The sequence below is a fragment of the Suillus plorans genome (assembly GCF_016647745.1).
Source record: "Suillus plorans strain S12 chromosome Unknown HD556scaffold_72, whole genome shotgun sequence".
Lineage (NCBI taxonomy): Eukaryota > Fungi > Basidiomycota > Agaricomycetes > Boletales > Suillaceae > Suillus > Suillus plorans.
In genome coordinates, this window is record NW_024537456.1 from 25,333 (window position 1) to 47,033 (window position 21,701).

General features: G+C 47.3%; 5 protein-coding genes across 5 annotated transcripts; all 5 read left to right on the forward strand.

Annotated features, from left to right (window-relative positions):
* Window positions 1-7,435: 7,435 nt before the first annotated feature.
* Window positions 7,436-10,228, forward strand: HD556DRAFT_1312285 (uncharacterized protein; the record flags this gene model as incomplete). Its single annotated transcript, XM_041300634.1, has 7 exons — window positions 7,436-7,535; window positions 7,619-7,754; window positions 8,860-8,902; window positions 8,958-9,175; window positions 9,223-9,379; window positions 9,594-9,736; window positions 9,817-10,228. 7 exons carry the CDS (start codon window positions 7,436-7,438, stop codon window positions 10,226-10,228), a joined length of 1,209 nt encoding a protein of 402 aa, XP_041155281.1.
* A 3,190-nt stretch (window positions 10,229-13,418) lies between these two features.
* Window positions 13,419-13,731, forward strand: HD556DRAFT_1448167 (uncharacterized protein; the record flags this gene model as incomplete). Its single annotated transcript, XM_041307383.1, has 2 exons — window positions 13,419-13,563; window positions 13,619-13,731. The coding sequence occupies 2 exons, from the start codon at window positions 13,419-13,421 to the stop codon at window positions 13,729-13,731; spliced, it is 258 nt and encodes an 85-aa protein (XP_041155282.1).
* A 967-nt stretch (window positions 13,732-14,698) lies between these two features.
* On the forward strand, window positions 14,699-16,152 carry HD556DRAFT_1245855 (acid protease; the record flags this gene model as incomplete). Its single annotated transcript, XM_041298566.1, has 9 exons — window positions 14,699-14,947; window positions 15,001-15,264; window positions 15,313-15,381; window positions 15,434-15,502; window positions 15,562-15,627; window positions 15,679-15,830; window positions 15,879-15,940; window positions 16,001-16,021; window positions 16,082-16,152. 9 exons carry the CDS (start codon window positions 14,699-14,701, stop codon window positions 16,150-16,152), a joined length of 1,023 nt encoding a protein of 340 aa, XP_041155283.1.
* Window positions 16,153-17,959: 1,807 nt separating this feature from the next.
* On the forward strand, window positions 17,960-20,355 carry HD556DRAFT_920001 (kinase-like protein). The gene is made up of 6 exons (XM_041312039.1): window positions 17,960-18,226; window positions 18,298-18,647; window positions 18,710-18,899; window positions 18,951-19,418; window positions 19,473-19,594; window positions 19,644-20,355. The coding sequence occupies exons 1-6, from the start codon at window positions 18,020-18,022 to the stop codon at window positions 19,999-20,001; spliced, it is 1,695 nt and encodes a 564-aa protein (XP_041155284.1). The 5' UTR covers window positions 17,960-18,019; the 3' UTR covers window positions 20,002-20,355.
* On the forward strand, window positions 20,313-21,513 carry HD556DRAFT_1405871 (uncharacterized protein). Its single transcript, XM_041303985.1, has 3 exons — window positions 20,313-20,443; window positions 20,494-20,748; window positions 20,803-21,513. Exons 2-3 carry the CDS (start codon window positions 20,583-20,585, stop codon window positions 21,333-21,335), a joined length of 699 nt encoding a protein of 232 aa, XP_041155285.1. The 5' UTR covers window positions 20,313-20,443; window positions 20,494-20,582; the 3' UTR covers window positions 21,336-21,513.
* Window positions 21,514-21,701: the final 188 nt, after the last annotated feature.

Genomic DNA, 21,701 nt, shown 5'->3' on the forward strand with positions numbered 1-21,701 from the left:
CAGTGGATGGATGCTTCCGGAAGGCTGGCGCTATAGGGCGCTCAAGCGTGGGAAAGCGCGCGCGCGTATACATAGTAAAGCGCGGGAATGGTGCGCGCATGGCGCGCGTTGCGCGGGAAAGCTGCGCCTCATATAGGGATAGCTGCAGATAGCACACAGAATGGTGCTGCAAGTTCGTGCAATGAACTCCTTAGTGAAAAGTGCCATATCACACCATGAGAGGCATGAGTCTCTACACCGGCCAAACTCAAGGGCATCTCCGAGTGGAAAATTCCGACTCGAGTAAAAGATGTCCGATCATTTTTGGGATTCGCTAACTTCTATAGACGTTTCATCGCCGACTACTCCACGATCGCCAGACCCCTAATCGATCTCACGAAGAAAGACGAACCCTTTATTTGGACGAAAGAACGCAACGAAGCTTTTGAAAAGCTCAAAACAACTTTCACGACCGCGCCAGTACTACAAATACCTAGCAAACACTCTCCTTTCACCATCACTACTGACGCTTCCCTCTACGCCACCGGAGCAGTGCTCCTGCAGAAAGACGACAACGGAAACTGGTTACCATGTTCCTATTTATCTCAAAGTTTCAACCCCGCTGAACGAAACTACCAAATTTATGACAGAGAACTCCTAGCCATCGTCCGAGCCCTCAAAGCTTGGCGACATTATCTTATCGGATCACCCTACCCCGTAACCGTCCATACTGACCATAAAAATCTCCAATATTTCAGAGACGTCCAGGACCTCAATAGACGCCAAGCACGATGGCAGACTTTCCTTTCCCAGTTTGATCTCCGTATCCAACACGTACCGGGTAAAGATTTAATCATACCCGATTTATTATCTCGTAGAGCAGATCACCTTCCAGTCGATAGCGACGAAAAGGACAACACTGAAGGTACAACAATTCAGATGGTGAGTCTGAACAATGTTGGGTCTTGCAGAACCTAGCTGCTATTCGACCCTAGAGGGTTTCTGGACCAGGCTCAAGACTCAGAGGAGAGGAAATATCATGAAAACTTGCTGAGTACTCTGACTCCTACTGGTAACTGGTGAAAAGATAACTTGCTTATGTAAGCTACAAAAGTGCCAACATAAGGTAAGGTAAAAACAGTCTCTACAAGCCCAGCCAGAAATGAATCCCTACAACGCATCCATTCAACTCCTTCCTGACTCATTATTCGTCAATGTCATTGACACTTCTTTTACGGACAGATTACGTATCTCTTCTTCTGTGGACCCAGTAGTACAGACCGCACTAAAAGCGCTTACAGACTCAGAAACCCCACCCCCGCTCGGCTCGGCTCTTTCCAACTGGAAATTGAGCGACGGAATATTACTTTATAAAGGACTTACTTACATACCCCCCGGTGAACTCTGCCACGAACTTACTTCCCTTCATCACGATTCCCCCACCGCCGGACACCCTGGGCATTTCAAAACCCAGGAACTCCTCTCACGAGACTATTGGTGGCCTGGACTATCCACCTTCGTCAGAAACTACGTGGACGGCTGCAGTATTTGCCAACGGAACAAAGTCAATACACACCCCTCTCATCCTCCTCTTTCACCTATTCCCGCACCTATTTCCAACCGACCCTTCGCTCATTGCTCAGTAGATCTTATCACTGACCTACCACTCTCTGACGGCTTTGACTCTATCATGGTCGTGGTAGACCATGGACTTTCGAAGGGGGTAGTTTTTACCCCTTGTCTCAAGACTATAGACTCCGAAGGAGTCGCAAACATTTTCTTTTCCAAAGTTCTCTCTAGATACGGACTTTACGATAAATTTATATCAGACCACGGACCCCAGTTCGCATCCAGATTCCAACTCGAACTCGGAAAACTCCTCGGATACAAGAACTCCCTTTCCACCGCATTTCACCCTCAAAGTGATGGAGAGACCGAACGAGTAAACCAAGAACTCAAAGTCTACCTCCGGATCTTCTGCACTAATGACCAGACCGGTTGGGCCACTATGCTTCCCCTCGCTGAGTTTGTCCATAACTCACGACATCACTCTGCACGTGGCACTTCCCCGTTCTACCTCATGATGGGCTACCACCCGAAACACCTTCCCGATTCACACCCTAAATCCGACATCCCTAATATCGAACAACGCCTCCTTATGCTAAATAAAGCATGCAATGAAGCGCTAGCCGCCCATGAGCTCGCACGTAACACTATGCATCAACGAATCACATCTAAATTCGTACCATTCTCTATAGGCGATAAGGTATGGCTAGAAGCCAAGAACCTTCACCTCGGATACCCTAATCAAAAACTCGCTCCTAAACGAGAAGGACCGTTTCCCATCACCCAAGTCTTATCACCCATTACGTATAAATTAAAACTCCCCAGTCAATGGCGCATTCACCCCGTATTCCACGCCGCACTTCTATCTCCATATAAAGAAAACGATATACACGGTCCCAACCACATCACTCCCCCTCCCGACATCGTCGATGGAGAAGAAGAATACGAAGTCGAAGCCATTATCGGTCATCGTGGTACAACTCGACGCCAAACCTATCATGTGAAATGGAAAGGATTCCCGAGTTCCGAGAACGAGTGGATGACGGAAGAACAATTGGGTAACGCCTCAGACATTCTTTCTACTTATAAACGATCGCATCGTCTCTAATATTTTGTAGTAATCTGGGCTTACTACCCTTAAAACAGGGGTAATGTTACAGTTTCATTTCTTCACCTTATCACATATTACTAATCATTCCATGACATTCTATTCTATTCCATTGTACGATTCTCTTACTCTTTTTACCATTTGCTGCTCATATTCAAGCTCCGCTTCAATAACTCTATATATACTTCTCACCTTATGCTTTGTATCTTTAACTTGACCTACGCAGACCAGGGCCTGCAATCTAGCTTCATCTTTATCAGAACATTGGCTTTACTTGAACTCTTTGAAACGTAAAGACGTCTAAACAACGCCGAGCGTAACATTGGGTGGCAATGACCATGCATTTTGGAAAGTCAAGTTGTGGCTATTACCATATACCACGGGCAAATACTACAACAAGGGGTGATTTTTGGGTCTGATGTCCTATGTAAAAAGACATGTGGTACTGCGGTGTAAGACCTATGGTCTTTGTGGCCTTGTATAGGACTTTTTGTGTTGTCCCTCTGGTTCTAATACAGTGCATGCTACCCTTGGTATAGCACGCAAGCCTTCCATTGTTGGCCGACGGCCGCAGCTCTTGCACACATTTTGGCTAACGTCAGCTTCTCTTTGGGTCCATCGCACGTCTTCTGTCAGTCCTATCCATATCCTCTGCTGGTTCATTGGTGCGTATGTTACTCAATTCATACTAGACTGACAACATTTCCCAAACTAACTCATTTATATTCTCATTAAATGTGTCATGGACCCTACTTACATACTTCTTGTTATCTACTCAGTTCTGAGTAACACTTAGGCGAGCATACATATATATCTCATACTTAGAATTTTCATGTACTCTTCTTTTCCCGGACATGGAATCTATCATCATCTTGCACGCATCCTAAATGTCCATACTTGAAATCGAAAAACTTCAGCACGTAACACCATGCACAATTCTATCGGCCATGCTCGTATCGTTCACATTCACAAAAGTACTCTATCAGTTCACTGCTACATCATTTCACCCATGCACCACGCAGTCTTTCGCACTTTCCACCTTTCGGCTCGGCTGTGCATCTTCACGTGTCAATGTACCTTTGGCCACATGGTTCTTCATCGCCCCATACCTTTGGCACTTCGCATTGTGTTGCATTGCATCGGCTTGTGTTGCATCGGCTTTGGCTTTCATGTTCCTTTGCTTCTCAACTTCACTTATTAGTTTCCAAAGTTTCCCCTCATATTTTTACTTAGAGGAATCATTCTCAGTAGCAATCCCCTCGGGCCAAAACTATACTCATGTCCAGAGGTCTATTTGAGTTTTACCTGTCATATCCCGTATTCCGGACCTTCGGATGCCCTATCCATGTCTCCAGTCCTCTACCCATCCGGATCCCTGCACATCCGCACATCCACATCCACATCCCTTTACCTCCATACATCAGACCTCCATACCTCCGGAGCTAGCCTGCATCATTCATCCTTTGTCCTATCACCCTAATGTCATATCCCGCATTCTGGACCAACATCTGACGATGTTCCCACGCCTCATCCGGACCTCCAGACCTCCTGTCCATGTCTCCAGACCCAATCCTCTATCCGTCCGGATCCCTGTACTCCTGCATCTGATATCCGGATGCCAGATCTGATATCCACATCTCTGGATCTCCAAATCTGACCTATCTGTCATGTCCGAACTCAAACCTTAAATCAGCGCCCATCCCCTTATGGTAATCACCTGTCTCCGGACTTCAGAACATCTGGATCCGACCCGCGTCTATCTTCCGTGCCTTTTCCCTTTGTACGTTCCTTCTCAAGTTAGACTATACTCATTTTCCGTACCTCATTTCATCTCTGAGTTCATTTCCTATGATCCGTCTTATTTTCTAATACATTTCCACATGCTCGTACATAGCCTTACCCCTCTGCTTACTGATCTGCACAGACTTGCCTCTAGTATACAAACCCCAGTAGATACTCCTGTATTTCCTTAGTCTGAATATTACACATATTAGTCCTCGCACTAGCCTTCACCCTAAGTCCTCGTAACAGTTCTAGTCCTCCAACTTAGTCATTATCCATCTCAGGCCTAGGGAGGAATTCCCTAGGCCGGAGCTCCGCTCCTCCGCTCCTCCACTCCTCCACTCCTCCGATCCTCTGATCCACCATTCCTCCCAAGACTATTCCCAGACCGCAGACCCCTGGGTCAAACGCACTTGTCAGGCAAGTATAGCAGACTAGGCAGTGCAAAGACCACAACACAAATATATCAGTTTGGAGCCATCTTCGTATAGCCCCACTCAGTATTGTTGTTTCTACACCGCTGTGAAACCAACACATAAGGAGGAAAGTCGTGATGTTGAGGAAAGGCACGAAGAAATTGTCTTGTATGGTCTGTACTGATGACCCAAACCCAGACCACCAGGGACGAGCACTGGTCTGCTCACACCGTCGGCCAAATGTGGATGAGTCAGATATAGATGCCAGAGACACAAGGTCATCTGGACTGTGAGTAGGGAGATTGCCGTGATAAGTGCAATAGATGCCATAGTGATTAGGGTTGGTGCATATGGTGGAATCTTCGGGATGATCCTCTGCATCTGCTGGAGGAATAGGATTGTCAGATTCCACGGGAACATCAGTATCAGAGTGCTGTGGGAGAACAACAGCGACTAGGGGGGGCTGTTCATCCCAGAAACGCTTGGGTAAATGAATATGGTGGCCTGGTCGCCCAGAGGGATGGATGGGAGGAGGAGAAGGGCTTGCAGGCTGGGGAAGCTATAATGATATAGATTCAGTACTTAGAGGGGGCTCAAAGAGTGCAATACGAATAGGCACATCATCCTCAGCTTCAGTTGTACTGTCTCAAATCTCTTCTTGTCTACATTGAGCATCTTCTTCCTCTCCTCGGTGCTGAACCTTTGCAGCTTCTTGAGCTTCAATATTGGGACGTCTTTTCTTAAGTGTATCGGAGGCCACTCCGGTGACCTTTTTACAGAATCGTTTGTGTGCAGAGAGAGATCGGCTGTCATCAAAAGAGCGCCCGCACCCTGGGCACTTGTGAGTCAAGGGCATGGGCAGTGGAGTTATCACTCACCTGTGAATGGTCACTATAAATAATAAATATTGCCAGAACTTAATTGATAATCAGTAGCAGGGTTCAGCACGTACCTGGGATCAGTGATGTGAAGCACAGGCTCATACCAATATGGTACTAATCACGCTGCAGGTAAGATACGATGTAGGACACGAGCTGGCACTGGGCTCGTATCGAGCTATTTTACAGTACACGTCAAATACCCGTCACATGCTAATCACTTCCCGATGTTATCCGACGCTAACCCACCAACCCGACATTTAGGCCGCATCGGACCCGATGTTTTCCCGCGCACTTGTCCTATCCGTGTCCTGTCCTGTCTTGCTAGCCCCACTAGGTGTGTAGTTCATTATTTCGCACATTACTCACGTCGTAGCCAGCACTATTACATGTTTTCCCATAGTCCGCAGCGCCTCATGTTTATTTACATGTACTTCGGATCCGAAATACTCCGCCACTACTTTCGCCTATGGGTTCCGCATTTCTACGTACTTACATATATATTGGACTGACCTCGAGCATTATCCATCATCCAAGTAGAGGGGAGCAGTTCCCCGACGCTTAGTGGTCAAACCCGATATTTTGTAGTTCTTAGTTGATATTGCGAATATCATCGCTCTTTCATTATCCGTATCAGTCATTGTTATTATTGCGCACACCACTCGCTCTTCCGACACTCGCTATAGCGTTACTATTAGTTTCCGACACCCCGAACCCGAACCCGAAACCCCGAAAACATCGGACCCGACGCTTTTGCATCAGACATTGTAATTATACCTTTGGACATTGTTTCCCGTGCTCGGACTATTGATCTCACATCGCTCACTTATCCCCAAGACTATTCCCAGACTGCAGACCCCTGGGTCGAACGCACTTGTCAGGCAAGTATAGCAGACTAGGCAGTGCAAAGACCACAACACAAATATATCAGTTTGGAGCCATCTTTGTTTGTTCCTCTCAGTAAAAGTTGTTTCTACAACGACTCAAGTGATTTGAGCATGTATTACAGTACATACATTACAGAATGCTAAGATAATTAGGCCTCAGGCCAGGATACCTGCACCCGCAACATCCATTTAGAAAGCGGTAGATGGCATGGGCTGAAAAAGTAATGGCAATGGCATTACCCAGGGCTCCGGCATACGGAAAGAGCTTTGCGAGTGCAAAGGCGGGTGAGAATGTGAGGTTGAATGAGAATGCGAGGAGGGGTGAAGATGCAAGGTCGGGTGAAGATGTGAGGGTGGGTGAGAGATAGTATGCAATGATTGTGACGAGGAAAATGTCAATGGCATGGGTGGTGAAAAGGTCTGATGTCGTGCAGAGTTTGTCAATGACTGGTGCATATGCTCCCCCATAAATGTGGGAGGTTAAATGCTGCGGGACGACATGAAAAGAGAATGCAATGAGTAAAGTAAAAAAAACTCACTAGATTTATTGCGCTCGCTCCATGCACAACTGGGTATCTTCGTGTGCTTTGAGGGCGGGATACAGGAATGGCAGGAAGGCTTGAATGTCGCATAGATTGATGCTATTGGTGCAATCAACAATATCAGCCTGAGACTCGGATGAAGCCATTGTAGTTAAAGTAAGGACGCGTATATGACTGATGCCAAACAACATGTCAACATGATGGTAAAATTTAAACTCCAATCTGTAATGCACTGTGACATCTCAAGCACATCTTGCCCTTAACCCTTACCTCTATCATGCCCTCAATGTCATCCCCATCTCCTTCTCCCAATGATACTGCCCCAGGTCAAAATCATATGAAGGCAGTCCTCGACATCTTGGAGAACCTGCAAGGCGGTCAGAAAAGGAAGTGAATGTAAGTGATCTTTAAATAGTTTGATACTTAACGGTAGAGGTGAGGTGAGATAGGGACACTCTAGATCCTTACTTGAAGGCCACAAGAGCCTTCCCACTGCTTCATGATCCATTTGTGGATCTTGGTGCTGTGTTCTATGATGGCATCAGGGCCGATCATGGAGAAGAGGTCCCTGAAGACAATGAAACACCTGAGGAGCAGTAGGTTATCTTTCTTTCACCAATTCACTGATGCTATGCACTTATAATATTTATAGTAAGGACCGCTGTTAAGACCGTGCACAAAGGGTAGGACTGATTCCGAGGGGCTTGGCTTCAGCTCGTGCGCTGCGCCCCTTACCCGAGTATGTGCCCTTAATTTCAGAATGATGTCCAAAGAAAGTCCAAGGACATCCGAAGCGCGGGAAAGTTCGGAAGGACTTTCCGGACGAGTGCAAGTAACTTCCGGAAATTACGATGAGGTTTCATCCTGATACGGATATGTGTAATGGCTACTTAGGACAAGTCCTAAGTAGAAGCAAACAGAGGAAAGGCTGCAAGGACAAAGTCCGAAGCAGAATAGGTCCGGAGGACCGCGGGAAAGTTTCGGACGAACGTCCGGAAACTTCGGAGGATCGGATGAGCGGATAAGCGGAGCTCTGGCCTAGGGAATTTCTCCCTAGGCCCGAGATGGATATTGACTAAGTCGATAGACTAGAACTGATATGAGGACTTAGAGTGAGATCTAGTGCGAGGACTAATATGATATTCAGACTGAGGAACTACAGGACATATACAAGAGTTTATATACTAAGGAAATAACGGAAAGATCAGTAAGCAAGCGTCCGAGGCTATGTATGAAGCATAAGCAAAGTTATCAAGCGCGAGTCGGAAATGAAGCATAGGTTAACGGATCAGTAAGCATACTGGTAGTAAGTATAACCGAGATACCGAGGACAAGGAATACCGAATAGAGGAATAGGCTGTGTTAACGTTATATGCACAGGAATGAATTAGGAAGCTTATCGTATATCGGATCGGACCGGATCGGACCGGACCGGACGTCTGGATGAGATGCGTGGATCTATGGGATATGACATTAGGGTGATGGGACAAAGGATGACTGATGCAGGCTAGCTGAGGTATGGAGGTAAAGGGATGTGGATGTGGATGTGGATGTGCAGGGGTGCGGGGATCCGGATGGATAGAGGACTGGAGACATGGATAGGGCGTCCGAAGGTCCGGATGAGGCGTGGGAATATTGTCGGATGTAGGTCCGGAATACGGGATATGACAACCGCTTATATTGCATCAATGTCTTCTGCAGCTTCGAGGATGATCCAGCCAAGCCGGAAGACTTTATTAATGTGGTAAGTGGATATAGGCACCTATATCCACTTGTTTTCAGTCACACCTTGTTTCTAGCTTCGAAATGCTGCTTCCCTGGCACATGCTGAAGACACTTGCAAGCTTAAGGACCTCTGTCCATCATTTTTGCTTAACAACCCTGCGAAACCCGGGGCTGCATTGGACCCTCCCATTGTCAAAGAACAATCCAAGTCACTGCGCAGATGGAACCACAAAGATACTGCACAAGCGCTCTGTCCCATGGTGAACATTAAAACATTTGATGAAGACCCCCGGTATGCTATGTATCTTATTGTTCGCCTTTGCTTACACTTTGTTCTAGAGCATATATGAATAGTATTCTCAATGGCAAGAGGAAGCTGCCATCATTCAAGAAACTTCCTTCATGTTTGTATGAAGAGTCACTCGCTGATCCAAAACTAAAGCACTCTGGCTTTCTTCGTGGAAAACCTCTAGAACAGGCATGTGTCATTTTAATTGTAAGGCCTTCTTACATTCATTCTTCTAGACTTTCCATGCCATCTTCACTGGGCACTCACTGCACTCGAACCGACGTTCCACAAAGGCACAAAGCACCCAAAAGGTGTCATTCATGGCATGACAGAACCTTCTCCCCCAGCTATTGCCTATGCTGCTATTCAGGTATGAATTTATTTTATATAGATTGTAATGCTAATGTGTAGACTTATCCAGCTGATCATCTCGCTATCATCTGCCAAACAGTGGACATCAGAAGTAACTGGGCTTGATCTCTATGAGCTGTACATATCAATCATCGACTCCTTAAAACAGACTGATCATCCTTGGGTGAAGGAGACCCTCGACCACTGGAAAAGGTTTGTTTCTCTTTTCTATTGAGTTTAATGTTTTGACACATTGAAAGGGTTGCACCATGGCTAACCCAGACCTCATGAAGGAAAAATGGCTGCCATACCACTGCAGCATCCGACGATTCGGACTCGGACGACATGGAAGGTTTCCTTGACGATCCCCCAGAATGCTCACCTCAACGCCCATCACTCGACCACCCTGAGGATGGTCCTTCTGCCAGTCAATATCCCTCATCCCCACCACCACCACCACCTGAATGCCAGCACCAGCTAACACCACCACCACCACCATCTGAAGGCCAGTGCCAACTAACACCGCCACCGCCATCATCTGAATGTCAGCACCAACCAACACCACCACCACCCAACCCTGATGAGGATGAGGACAACAGACTAACCCCTCCACCTTCAACTCCTGTAGTTCAGACACCTCAGGTTGGAAAACGTAAGGCTCCTGGGACTGCCAAGCATGGCAAGGCCCCTCGTCGAAAATGTTGAATCAGACAACTCAGTATCATTGGACTTGCTATACACATTGTTCAGATTTGTGCATGTTCGTTCATTTGTACTACTAGTATGTACTTGTAAATGGAACCGAATTCATCATTCATGTTCTATGTGCAATGACAAGTGTGAATCAATGCAACAAGCTTGGCATTGATGCCATGATACTATATATATTGGTGACAACAATTTATTTGCATTAATGAGGAACATTGTTTGTATGTTGTGAATTTGCATCTATAGCATGAAAGTGCACATATAGTGTAGAATTGCACACATAACATAAAATTGCATATACAATGTAAAATCTAATACATGCCATACCATTCTGCCATTGAACATCAATGCAAACAGTCGCAAGCATCAAAATTTAAGGGTGTGTGAAAACCTGCCACGTATATGTACTGTCTGGTACCCATTCGACTGATTATTTGCCATTATATGATGGTGTTGCTTTTGTTGATGCAACTGCATGTGGTGAGTAGAGTGGCGGGTGTGTCAGCAGCTGCTAGCCATCTACCACGGACACACTAGTACTGACAGGAGGCACAATGATGGCAGGCAGCTTTGGAATTGTCACAAAGCAAACATGTGACAAAAAACAATTCAAACTCAGCTCAGGTCAGTCCAGGTCAGCTGTGTTTGCCGAACACCCCAGACTTTGAGGGCATCTGGGAATTCGAATTTCTGGGTCCATCTGGCCGAGTCCAGCTCACAATTTGCATTCAAAGCAGTCTAGAACTCGTGAGTCTCCCCCCTGAGGGTGCTTTACGTTGATTGTGGTGGTTTTCCAGTGTTCTACATGGCTTTATGACTTTATATTTCAATATAACGAAAACATTTTCTATAATATGATCATATATTGGCATAGATGACAATATCTGCGGCTCACCAGGACTGTCCTCTGATGGTATGACACTGATACATTACATGAGCAGAAATGTGGACGGGAAAGCCGGTCGGTGAGATGATTGCTAGTAGGTGAGCACAAAACTGTAGCAGAGAAAGCCGGCCAGCCCAGTGCACAAGAAGGACAGGCAAAAGCCCAAACCATATCTAATACAAAGCTGTAATAATCAGGCAAGGCAAGGCTGGGATATTGCTAAAGTTGATGTGTTCGAGACAGTAACAAGTCATAAAAATGAGCTCATTATATGATGCAACATTAAGAACTGACAAGTTGTGTGCGGACGGATCCGGACAGAGCACGCAGCCGGATGGAGACTGCCAGAAATTCAGATTCCCAGACTTTCTGCAGACTTTGGCCCCAGACTGGCCAGATCTCTGGAGGGCATCTAGGAATCCAAATTTCTGGGTCTGTCTGTCTGTCTGTCTGTCTGTCTGTCTGTCTGTCTGTCTGTCTGTCCGGGTCCGTCTGGGTCTGTCCGGGTCTGTCCAGATATGCAACATTGATACAAGCTAGTAAGTTAAAATATGGTGCGTAGTAGGTAATGTAGTAGACAGTTGGACTCAGATGACACGACTCCGGACCAGGGCCAAACAGCGATATAACTCTTCATACACGCCATCAGTTACTGCGCTGATCAAGGGTGCCTCGTTTATGTTGAATGCTGTGGAGCCTGAGCTGGAATTGGTGTGAAGACTTTTGCCCCATCCCCCCAGTGTTTCCTTCTCCAAGATAACAAGTGTTGATGTCACCAAATCGAGAGCACTGCGCGCATTATGAAACAATACTTGGCTCCATCTCACATGCCATGGGACACAAGAATTTGACAAACCCTTCAAGTCGGCCTTTCTCATGTGCAACAAGCCGCTTTCGCTCCTCGACGTTACACAGACAGATCTGTCTTGGCAAGAATTTGCATTTCTTTCTGCCTGTGAACACTGAAAACCTGTCTACCAGTATCAAGGAGGTACATGCTATGTCAACGAAAACCTCCCACGTGTATGACTTTGTTTTGCAGCTGACTTTGCTCCCAGTCGGTCACACATCGGTCTGTGTCATTAAACAACTCGCGACTCAACTCTCCTCCCACTTTCACCACAAAGGGGATGATGAGGACTTGAATGAGGCTATTGTGCTTCACAGGGAAGTGCTGGCTTGATGGTGGGTGGGTGCGAGAGGGCGGGAGCCCGGAGAAGTGACCCCACTATTATAGTAATATCTCCCTAATACCAGCAATCCATGGTGATACCCACCTATAACTCATTCAATAGCATTAGATTTGTATCGGTACCATTTTCCAGATCAAATCAAACTATTTTGACCTATCTAAAGATCTAAATTTCCTTTTGACTTCTATCTTTTCTCATTTCGACAAGTGCTGTTTTTTTTTCAAAAGACCTCAAAACACAACAATATAATCTATAGGTTCTATTTTCTTTGATCTATATCAACACATATCTACCTCTTTCTTGTCAATTTTCACTGGGAGCGCTCAGCGCTCAGTGTCAACAATGGCTGCAAGAAGTACTGGCGTGAGACCCAGGCGGACAGACCCAGGCGTAGGCAGACAGTCCCGGACAGACCCGTAGACCGCCGGACCCGAACTGCCGGAAATTCGGATTCCCAGACTTTCTGGATCTCTGACATTCACGATATGGAAATACTATTGGTTACCACTTGCTCGTGCATCCCCACATTTCGTGCATCCTCCAAAACCACACTTTTCCTATTACAACTTGTCAAACTACTATGTCTATTTGAAATAATAATACACAAGAACCTATTACGAGCTTAGACAGATGCATTCGGACAAGAAACAAGAGAAATAAATGTTTGGTTGTGACAAAGGCTTTTGTCACTTCCATTGTCACCTGCTGTCCGCTGCCGCAGCGGAGTTTCAACTCAGACGCGCACGGATGGCACGGTGACTGTAAAAAGCCAGTGTGACTAAACCGTGACTTTTCTGTGACTGCACGAAATGTGGTGTGCACGAGCAAGTGGTAACCAATAGTAGCTGTAAAATGCCGTATAAAAACTTCTGACATTATTCCCAACAAGTTCAAACAAAACTCTAAGTAAGATCGGAGAGGACCGAGAACTCAAAAGAACAACCGGGTGCGTGAACCAGGGGTACTATGACTTTCACTCGGTGCGCCAAGTTCACATTGAGATCTAGGGCTCGATGCACTATTAGCCCCAGTGCTCGCGAATGTGACGACAAGCGGTCTCCCCAATTTTGCCCTGTCCGAATCAACTTCAATCTCAGAGCGGGTCAACATGCAGGCCGCCACCCAGAGTGGAGTAGCCTTTTTGATGGACGAGTACAAGGGAGCACTTATATCCAGTACTACGGGCAGCAAGTGGGCTGTGTGGGGCCTCGAGGACTGGGTCAAGGCAGGTTTCATGGCAATTTGGGTTCCTGGTGAAGTTGTGGATGTCACACTTTGCATTTGGTTGCTGACTCCGCGTTTCGGAAGAGCTGTGGGCGATGTATGCGCATATGGCACGCATGCGCCGCAAGGTGCTTTCTGTTGGTAAGAGCCATAGTAGTTTGGGAGCGAGGTTCAAAGACAGGTTTGAGGCGGAGTAAGAGATGCTATGAGTATTGGCGAGAATGCAAATTGTGGTTGACTATTCGCAATGCCCTGGAATGACTATATCATCAATCCTCGAGTCATCCTCCACCAATTGTGTAGCGCAACCCGATATGTACGAATTCCTTGTCAGTTTGACTCAAGGGAGGCTGCACATATCGCGCTTCACATGCAGGTATACATGGACTTGTGCAGGCAAAGTGGGTCGATTTTATCAATGTTCTATAAAAGATCCCGCTAACGGCCAGCAGCAACTGCCAACAGTACATTGTCTGTCATATTTGATCCAGAACTCAGTGATGTGCGTGTAATTTGCTCGATGTTAGGTTTCAGTCAGGTCATTTGCCTTTCAAAGTAGCATTTTGATCTGGGCTGGCAAGTCCTCAAATTGTTATGTTATAGTAAACGTGTCGAAGCGCATCGCAAGTCTAGATTGGAATTTCATGTCTGGCTTAAAATCTTGCTTCAACCTCCAACTCCCATCATTTTTCCTCTACCCTTTACCATGTCTGCTACCATGCTTCCTCGCTTCCCTTTTTTCTTTCTACTCCTGACTGTAGGCGCGTTAGGCTTTCCCATAGATGGCATAACACCCCCGATGTACGTGCGTGATCCCTTTGGAACGTTCAACTACACCTAGGATTGGCACAGCTCGACCGTTGTAGTTGAAATCAATATTCCAATCTTCAATCAACAGGTCGCGGTGAGTTTCCATCGTACACAATCTTCTGCAAGACCAACTTTTATACTCAGATGGCCGAGCTTAAAGCCATCAAACTAAAATACGGGAATGTACAAGATGTTATAGCTGGCAAGAACCTCGTGGTGTTATCAGATGCACTTTCAGACCCCAGGCTCGATGGACTATCAGATGCAGCGCTCACCGATACACCGAGCAACCTCTCCGGCTTTGCGTTGTCCAAATCAACGCCAACATCACAGCAGGTCAAGAGCTTTTTTGCGATGAATGCCGCCGCTCAGAGTGCGACAGACCCTCTGACAGACGAGATAGTTGGGAACATCGATCTCCAGTACTACGGCCCAGTTGGGTTTGGGAACGATACACATCCACAGCAGCTCTCAGTGATCATAGACACGGGTTCTGCAGACCTCTGGATCCCTGTTGGCTGTGGCGATTGCGTGAATCCACAATACGAAGCTAATGCGAGCTCGACGTACACAGACACCGGGAATTCATTTAATGTGACCTACGTGCGTCTCCCCTCCCACTATCTCGATGCCGGTCTGATCTTGCTGGATGGCAGGGATCCGGTAATGTAGGAGGCACCCTTGCGCATGATACGATCGGTGTTGGTAGTCTGAAGATCGATAAGCAATACTTTGGTGCTGTCACTCACGTATCGAGTGACTTCAATGACGATCCGATCTCCGGCCTCATCGGGCTTAGTTTTAGTTCTATCGCGGCGTCAGGGAAGCCAACGTTCTTCGAGAACCTGATCATGCAGGACAAGGTCTCGGCACCATTCTTCTCTGTGTATGTGACAAGAGGAAAGGCGAACGGGTCGACGGTACGTTGTGCTTTAGCGTTGATACGATCATAATCGAGATGATTTTAGATAACTCTTGGAGGTTTCGATGTGTCGAAGGCAGTGGGACCTTTGACATGGGTCCCAGTTGTTTCCAAGGTTGCTCCTCCTGCGCCTTTATACCTCCCTTCTAACTGGTTCTTATCGACAGACTTACTGGACAGTACAATTCGACGGAGCTGTTGTTGAAGGGAAAAACGTAACTGGTGACCTCCATGCGGTAAGGTTCAGCCCGTCAGCCGCATCTTCACTCAGTTCCACCTCACTCACCCTGCATAGGCAATTGACACAGGTACTACTTTGATATACCTCTCGCAGGCTGTGGCATCCTCGATCTACGCCAATGTCAGTCTCTCGCTCTTTGCTTCTCTCGTCAACCTTGCTGACGAGTCATAGATACCCGGAGCGGGCCCCGCAGCAAATTATGACTCTAATTTCTTCTCCTTTCCATGCAACTCCAACCCCACGATTTCATTATTACTTGGTGGGCACGACTTCGGCCTTAACCTTCAAGACTTCAATCTTGGACAAGAGGCAGACGGGTCAAAGTAGGTCAAAGTGTCTTCATATAATACATGCTGCCTGAACGAGCACAGAAACTGCATCGGTGGAATCGTTGGGATGGACGATACATTCATGGAAGGATTTGCCATCATCGGTAAGTTGTTTGGGTACTTGGTTCATTATGTTGATTGTACGTTGATGTTGCGTGCTGCAGGGGATGAGTTTCTGAAATCATGTGAGTACTGTCTTGTTTGCACGGGTTTGATCTGGAACGCTCGCGATTGTTGTCATCCAGGGTACTCGGTGTATGACTACTCCCACGGGGCGCGGGTAGGTTTCGCCCCAAATATTAATAACGCGCAGTAGGATATTCGGAACTCTCGATACCCCCATGGACACTAGCGTATCTAAGTTTGGGAGAGATGGCGGATCATCGATGATCGATCAGGTCTGCCTGAGTAGACGGTATCGTCACTATCGTGGTTATTGTTACTTCGACGGACTTTAGATTATACCAAAGTCATACGATCTGAACGTGATGAGGTGTAGATCAGAGCCTTTGTTCCACAGCCGACGTGAACCACAACAAAGAGCTGCTGCCATGCTGTCAACATCAAGGGGCCTTTAAAGTGACAGGGAAATAACACAGCATCGACATCGACTTGACAGTGCTTAGTATTACTCAGCCAGACTGGATTCGGATTACATTATATGAAGGTCAGGAGGTTGTACAAGAAGCGATGACAGGTGACCAGTGTGATTCTGTCGACGTCATCAAGGAGTCAAAAGGTAACCCCATGGACGAAAGACAATGCCAGTACTTCTCGCTGGGAAAAAAGTTTACACTGCTCACAGCCTGAATGGGTGACCGGTGACCTTGTGGTATTACTCGAACCCCTGATAACGTCATCAATCACGACGAGGTGAGAGCGAGGACAACACGTCTAAGTCATTGTTGTGGTTCGGGAGTGCGAGGATGATGGTGGCAGTGGTACAGGCACAGGCTCGTGTTTTGGAATACCTTGGCGATGATGATACTTATAGATACAAGCAGCAAAATCCTCCATACCTGGGGGAGATGCGCTTGAGGCCGGACACATTGGTGTTGAATAATTCAGTGACAGCGTGTCCGGCGTTGTCGACGTAGGACGAATTTGGTGAAGGGAAGGCCGGCGTTGGCGGAGGGCGATCATGATGGTGGTCATAAGAGGGCGTGGACGCCAAAAGCACACCCTCGATCACCGGAGAAGGATGAGGGCCGCGAAAGTGACGGGCGAGTGGAATTTGGTGCGGTGCGGTGAAGGGCGCCCGGCGCATGCACTGATGAAACTTGATTTGAGAGTGAGATGAACGCGGATGGTAAGTATTCCGGACAAGCAAAGATATAGGCAATAAACAACCCGAGTTGTAGGTTGAGTTTAGGTGACGACTTTTGTGTAGACGTTCGCGTCGATATCAGCGAGCGCCAGAAAGTTAGTCGAGGGGCGCTGTTCCTGGAGGTAAATCTGCAGCTGACGAATCTTGTCATCACGTTCTTACGTTATGCCAACGTTCCGTACCTTGTTTTCGGGAGCTTTGTGGAACCGAAGTATTTAGGAAGGCACTCGTCACTCCCATGAATCCCGTGAAGTTCATTCTAATCACATCTTCATTACCCCTTGCTCGCGCATAGCACCGAGAACGGCTACAGCATATCCGGGTGGTTGCGGACATGAACTGCAAAGCGACGATGATCATCCCTGCACTTGAAGTGGTCGAAGCAACCGTGACAACCTTAACGTTAGTATGGTTCGTGCTGTGTTGCAATCATTCTGGCAAGTAGATGACTGTCTACACGTGTTCGTAACCAAGATCCGCGAGAAGCTGCCACATACGTTCACATGATGCTGTACAGGGGGATGGTTCATAGCTTGCACCACAAACACCACCGGATTGGAAAGTCTGCCAGAAGTAAATCAATGACAGCATAACCACTGTAAAGGCAAGGCTGTTCCTTATGCTGTGTTGCCACGAGGTCAAGTTAATTACCTGGTATGACATCAAGGAGGAGGTCGAACTATTCTGAAATGCACGCTTTGAGTTGAATGAGTCAATGATGCGTATGATGGCATCGTTTTGTTCATGACCGCAGTGAGTGTGGTGTGACGCGTGACCTCACTTGAAAGCGATAGAGTATATATGGAAATCTCGATTATCGCCGTCCCTCCACCTCAACACCCACAACTGACTTTCGATGCAACCAGATTCTGCGTCCACTCAGGACGACGTTTCTTCTTATAATGCTCCTAGACCTGTTCCAGTTCCTGTATCGTCCCAGAGACCAGCACCACGTCCACCACCCTCTTCGGGTGGTGCACCCCGTAACACTTTAAGTGGTCTACTCGCAAACAGAGGAGGAAATGCTCCAATACCTCCTTCATTGCAGGCAAAAATGACAGCAGTATGTATTACACTCGCCATCTTTGATTAACCGAAAATTTTTCATTCCTGTGTCTGACCTACCTTGTTCAGATGATGAATCGCGGATCAGCTGCGTTACCCGGCTCGGCCATCGATTCCGCAGCACACGCGCAACGTGCTTCCATAAACGAAACGAATCACCCAATTGTTCATTCTTCCTTCTCATTTTCCGCTTCACCAGGCTCATCATCATTGGTTGCTACACGCGCTCGCGGACGCGGTGGCGGTGTTACTGCTGCGGGTAGACGCACTAAGCCAGAATTTAAATTATCCGACATGAACCCTGAAACGGGAGGCGGTGCTATTGGTGCAGGGCTTGGAGCAGGGCGTCCATCGCTAGCTGAAGCCAGGAGAGGGCCCTCATCATTTGATACTCCGTTTGCAAATTTCAACAAGATCGTGTGCGTATCTCTATCTTTTTTCCGCTATCATGAGCTAAATCCAACTTCTTCCCCTCTTTTAGTGATCCTTCTGGACGCCTCAACTTCGCCGGGAAAGCCGTTCTGCATGCTTCGGGCGTCGATTTTTCCAATGGATCATCTTATGCTATAAATATGGAACAGCTTGTTCTTGAGCAGGAACTCGGCCGTGGTAACTATGGTACAGTCAAGAAGGTTCTGCATCGACCGACAAAGGTCGAAATGGCTATGAAGGTCCAACCCCTGACACGTTTTTGATCCCCCTTATCTAATCATTGCTTCCAGGAAATTCGTCTCGAGCTAGACTCCACTAAACTCAATGGAATATTGATGGAGTTGGACATCTTGCACCGCGCCGTAAGCTCATACATCGTGGAATTCTATGGTGCTTTCTTCGTGGAATCGTGCGTGTACTACTGCATGGAGTACATGGACGGTGGTTCGCTGGCTTCTTTGTGTTGCTTTCCGAATGGTAATGTTTCTCTGCCGCCAAGTTTATCTACCAGTCCGGGCTCTGCATGGACGTCTAGTCCTCCACCGCTTGCTGATGAGCACCTCTGCCGCATCGCTTCATCCATGACACATGGTCTTGAATTCCTCAAAACTGAACTTGGGGTCATGCACCGGGACGTCAAACCTACGAACGTCCTTGTGAATTGCAAGGGCGAAGTGAAGCTTTGCGATTTCGGTGTTAGCGGACAGCTGGAGAAGAGCATTGCGAAGACGAATGTCGGTTGTCAAAGTTACATGGCCGTAGGTTCTTACCTCCGATTAGCACTGAACTGTGTTGATCGCGTACTTCCGCAGCCTGAGAGAATTAAGGGTTCTTCATCATCTGGATCTAATATGGAAGATGCCTTCACTTCATACACGGTCAGTGCAGATGTATGGTCCCTGGGCTTGTCGATTGTTGAAATTGCACGAGGAAGGTGTGCCCTAGTTGGTTGTATTTTTGGAGCAGAACTGACCAATCGATAGATACCCATACCCTCCGGAAACTTACGAGAATGTATTTGCACAACTAAGTGCCATAGTGGATGGCGAAGCACCTGGACTGCCAGAAGACGAGGAAATCGCAGACGAAGAAGTTGGGGTTCATGCTCAGGATAATGGTGCATCTCCAGGACAGTTTAACTTCATACGCAAGGGGAAGCGAAGATGGTCTCCAGAAGCGCATGACTGGGTTCGACAGTGCCTCATCAAGAATGCAGATGGGCGAGCCACTTACAAGGAGTTACTTGAACATCCATGGATGCGGACCGACAGACATCGAAATGTTGACATGGTGAGTTGGGTAGCAAAGGCGATCGAATGGCGGGATCGGGGAGGGAGATAAGCAAGTATCGTGCATTCGCGGTGGCCGTTGTTCCATGCATCCTATCTGCATTTTTCGTTTTTTGCATTGGCTTTTCTCCACATAGATACTCGATGCATGCCGCCATCGTTTTACCCAACATTCTTTTTGCTCACATGTATTATCACTCACACTCGCGCATTGGCGCTGGTCGTTGATATACCCTAATCCCCTTTGCTATGTTGACGTTGTCCATTATTTCCTCGTTCTCTTGGGATTGCAGTAGACCATAGTGGGCCATTATATTGTTTTGTTTCGCGGGCATGTAGCTTTAGTTTTGACTTGCAATTAATGGGACCGGTTGTTTGGTCGTGTTAACATCTGAAGGTGTCACGTCACTGACTCTTTCAAGAACTTTGAAGCATTTTGTGTTTTAGATCATCGGCTCGAGCCGAAGGTTTCAAGCTGTCGTCACTCCACCAAGGTGATTGTTTGTCTAGTAGCGTGTTGTCCGATCATACTCACATTCCGCAGTCATCCTCAGCTTCGTGCTGTTTCTTCGCGCGGCGTACTCTTTTTTCCGCGGTACACTTTTTCACCAGTCCAAACATCCGTTCTCTGCCATGATTCATGTCAAATGGGACAGGGAGATCCTGCATTTTCCAGTACCTCCTCCGGAGACTAAGCTTGGAAAACTGAGAACAGACCTAGCAGAATATACCCACCTTCCTCTCGGATCCTTCAAGCTCATTCACGCTGGAGCTGTGATGAAGGATGATTCCGCGCCACGTATGTAGAGTCATGTGTGTTTTCAGCTTGGTGCCTCAACTTATTATTTCCCAGTGACAGCTTATAAAATACGCGAGAACTCTACTATTGCGCTGATCGGCGGTCATTCACTTCCATCAGCGTCGACGCCTGCACCACCAGCTAGACCACAACCCAAAGTGAAAGAGCCTCCAACAGAACAAAGCACTATCACTGCTATTCGGTCCGAGCTTGATCGTGTACGGACAACACTGGCACCGGACGTCGACGCGTTGGTCAACGCACTTACTCCATCTGCAGCCACAACCGCGTCATCTCCCACGTCTGCTCCAACACCCACATCAGGAAGTACACCAACGCAGTCATTTAGCTCCACTGCACAAGCTCCTCATTTCCCCCCTAATCCTACGTCCGCTTCCTATACATCGAAACCCACTTCATCGGATCACACGCGCTTATCCGAACTTCTTTTGCAGTCGTTGTTGCGTCTTGATGCTATGCATCTGGCGGGATCGGATTGGCCTGAGGCTCGAGCGGAACGTAAAGCTGCTGTTCGTGAGGTTCAGGGAGTGCTTGACCGGTTGGATGGGGCTTGGTCGGCGCGGTGAGTGCTGCTATGCATGTAGGGTTGGTTCTAGGATATATAGATGGGAGCTAGCAAGTCCACTATTAGTATTAGAGGATACTCCGGATTGGCACATACCTTAATATACGGTGGAACTTTTGATCTTTATTTTCGAAAGGTTTCAGATTGTGCGCTCATCCAAGACAGAATTCCGACTAAATTCATGGTTACTGGAGAACCAAGACTGCTGTGACTCGTTGGTCAGTTCTGCCGGCACCGGCAGAAGGTGACTACAGCTACTTATGTGGTTGATGCATGTGTTTTAGTGATGTAAAATATGTCTGACAAGGCTTTCGCTCCACTAACGCGAGGGTCGGGGATGTACAACAGCTTGCTCAGAAAGTGAAGT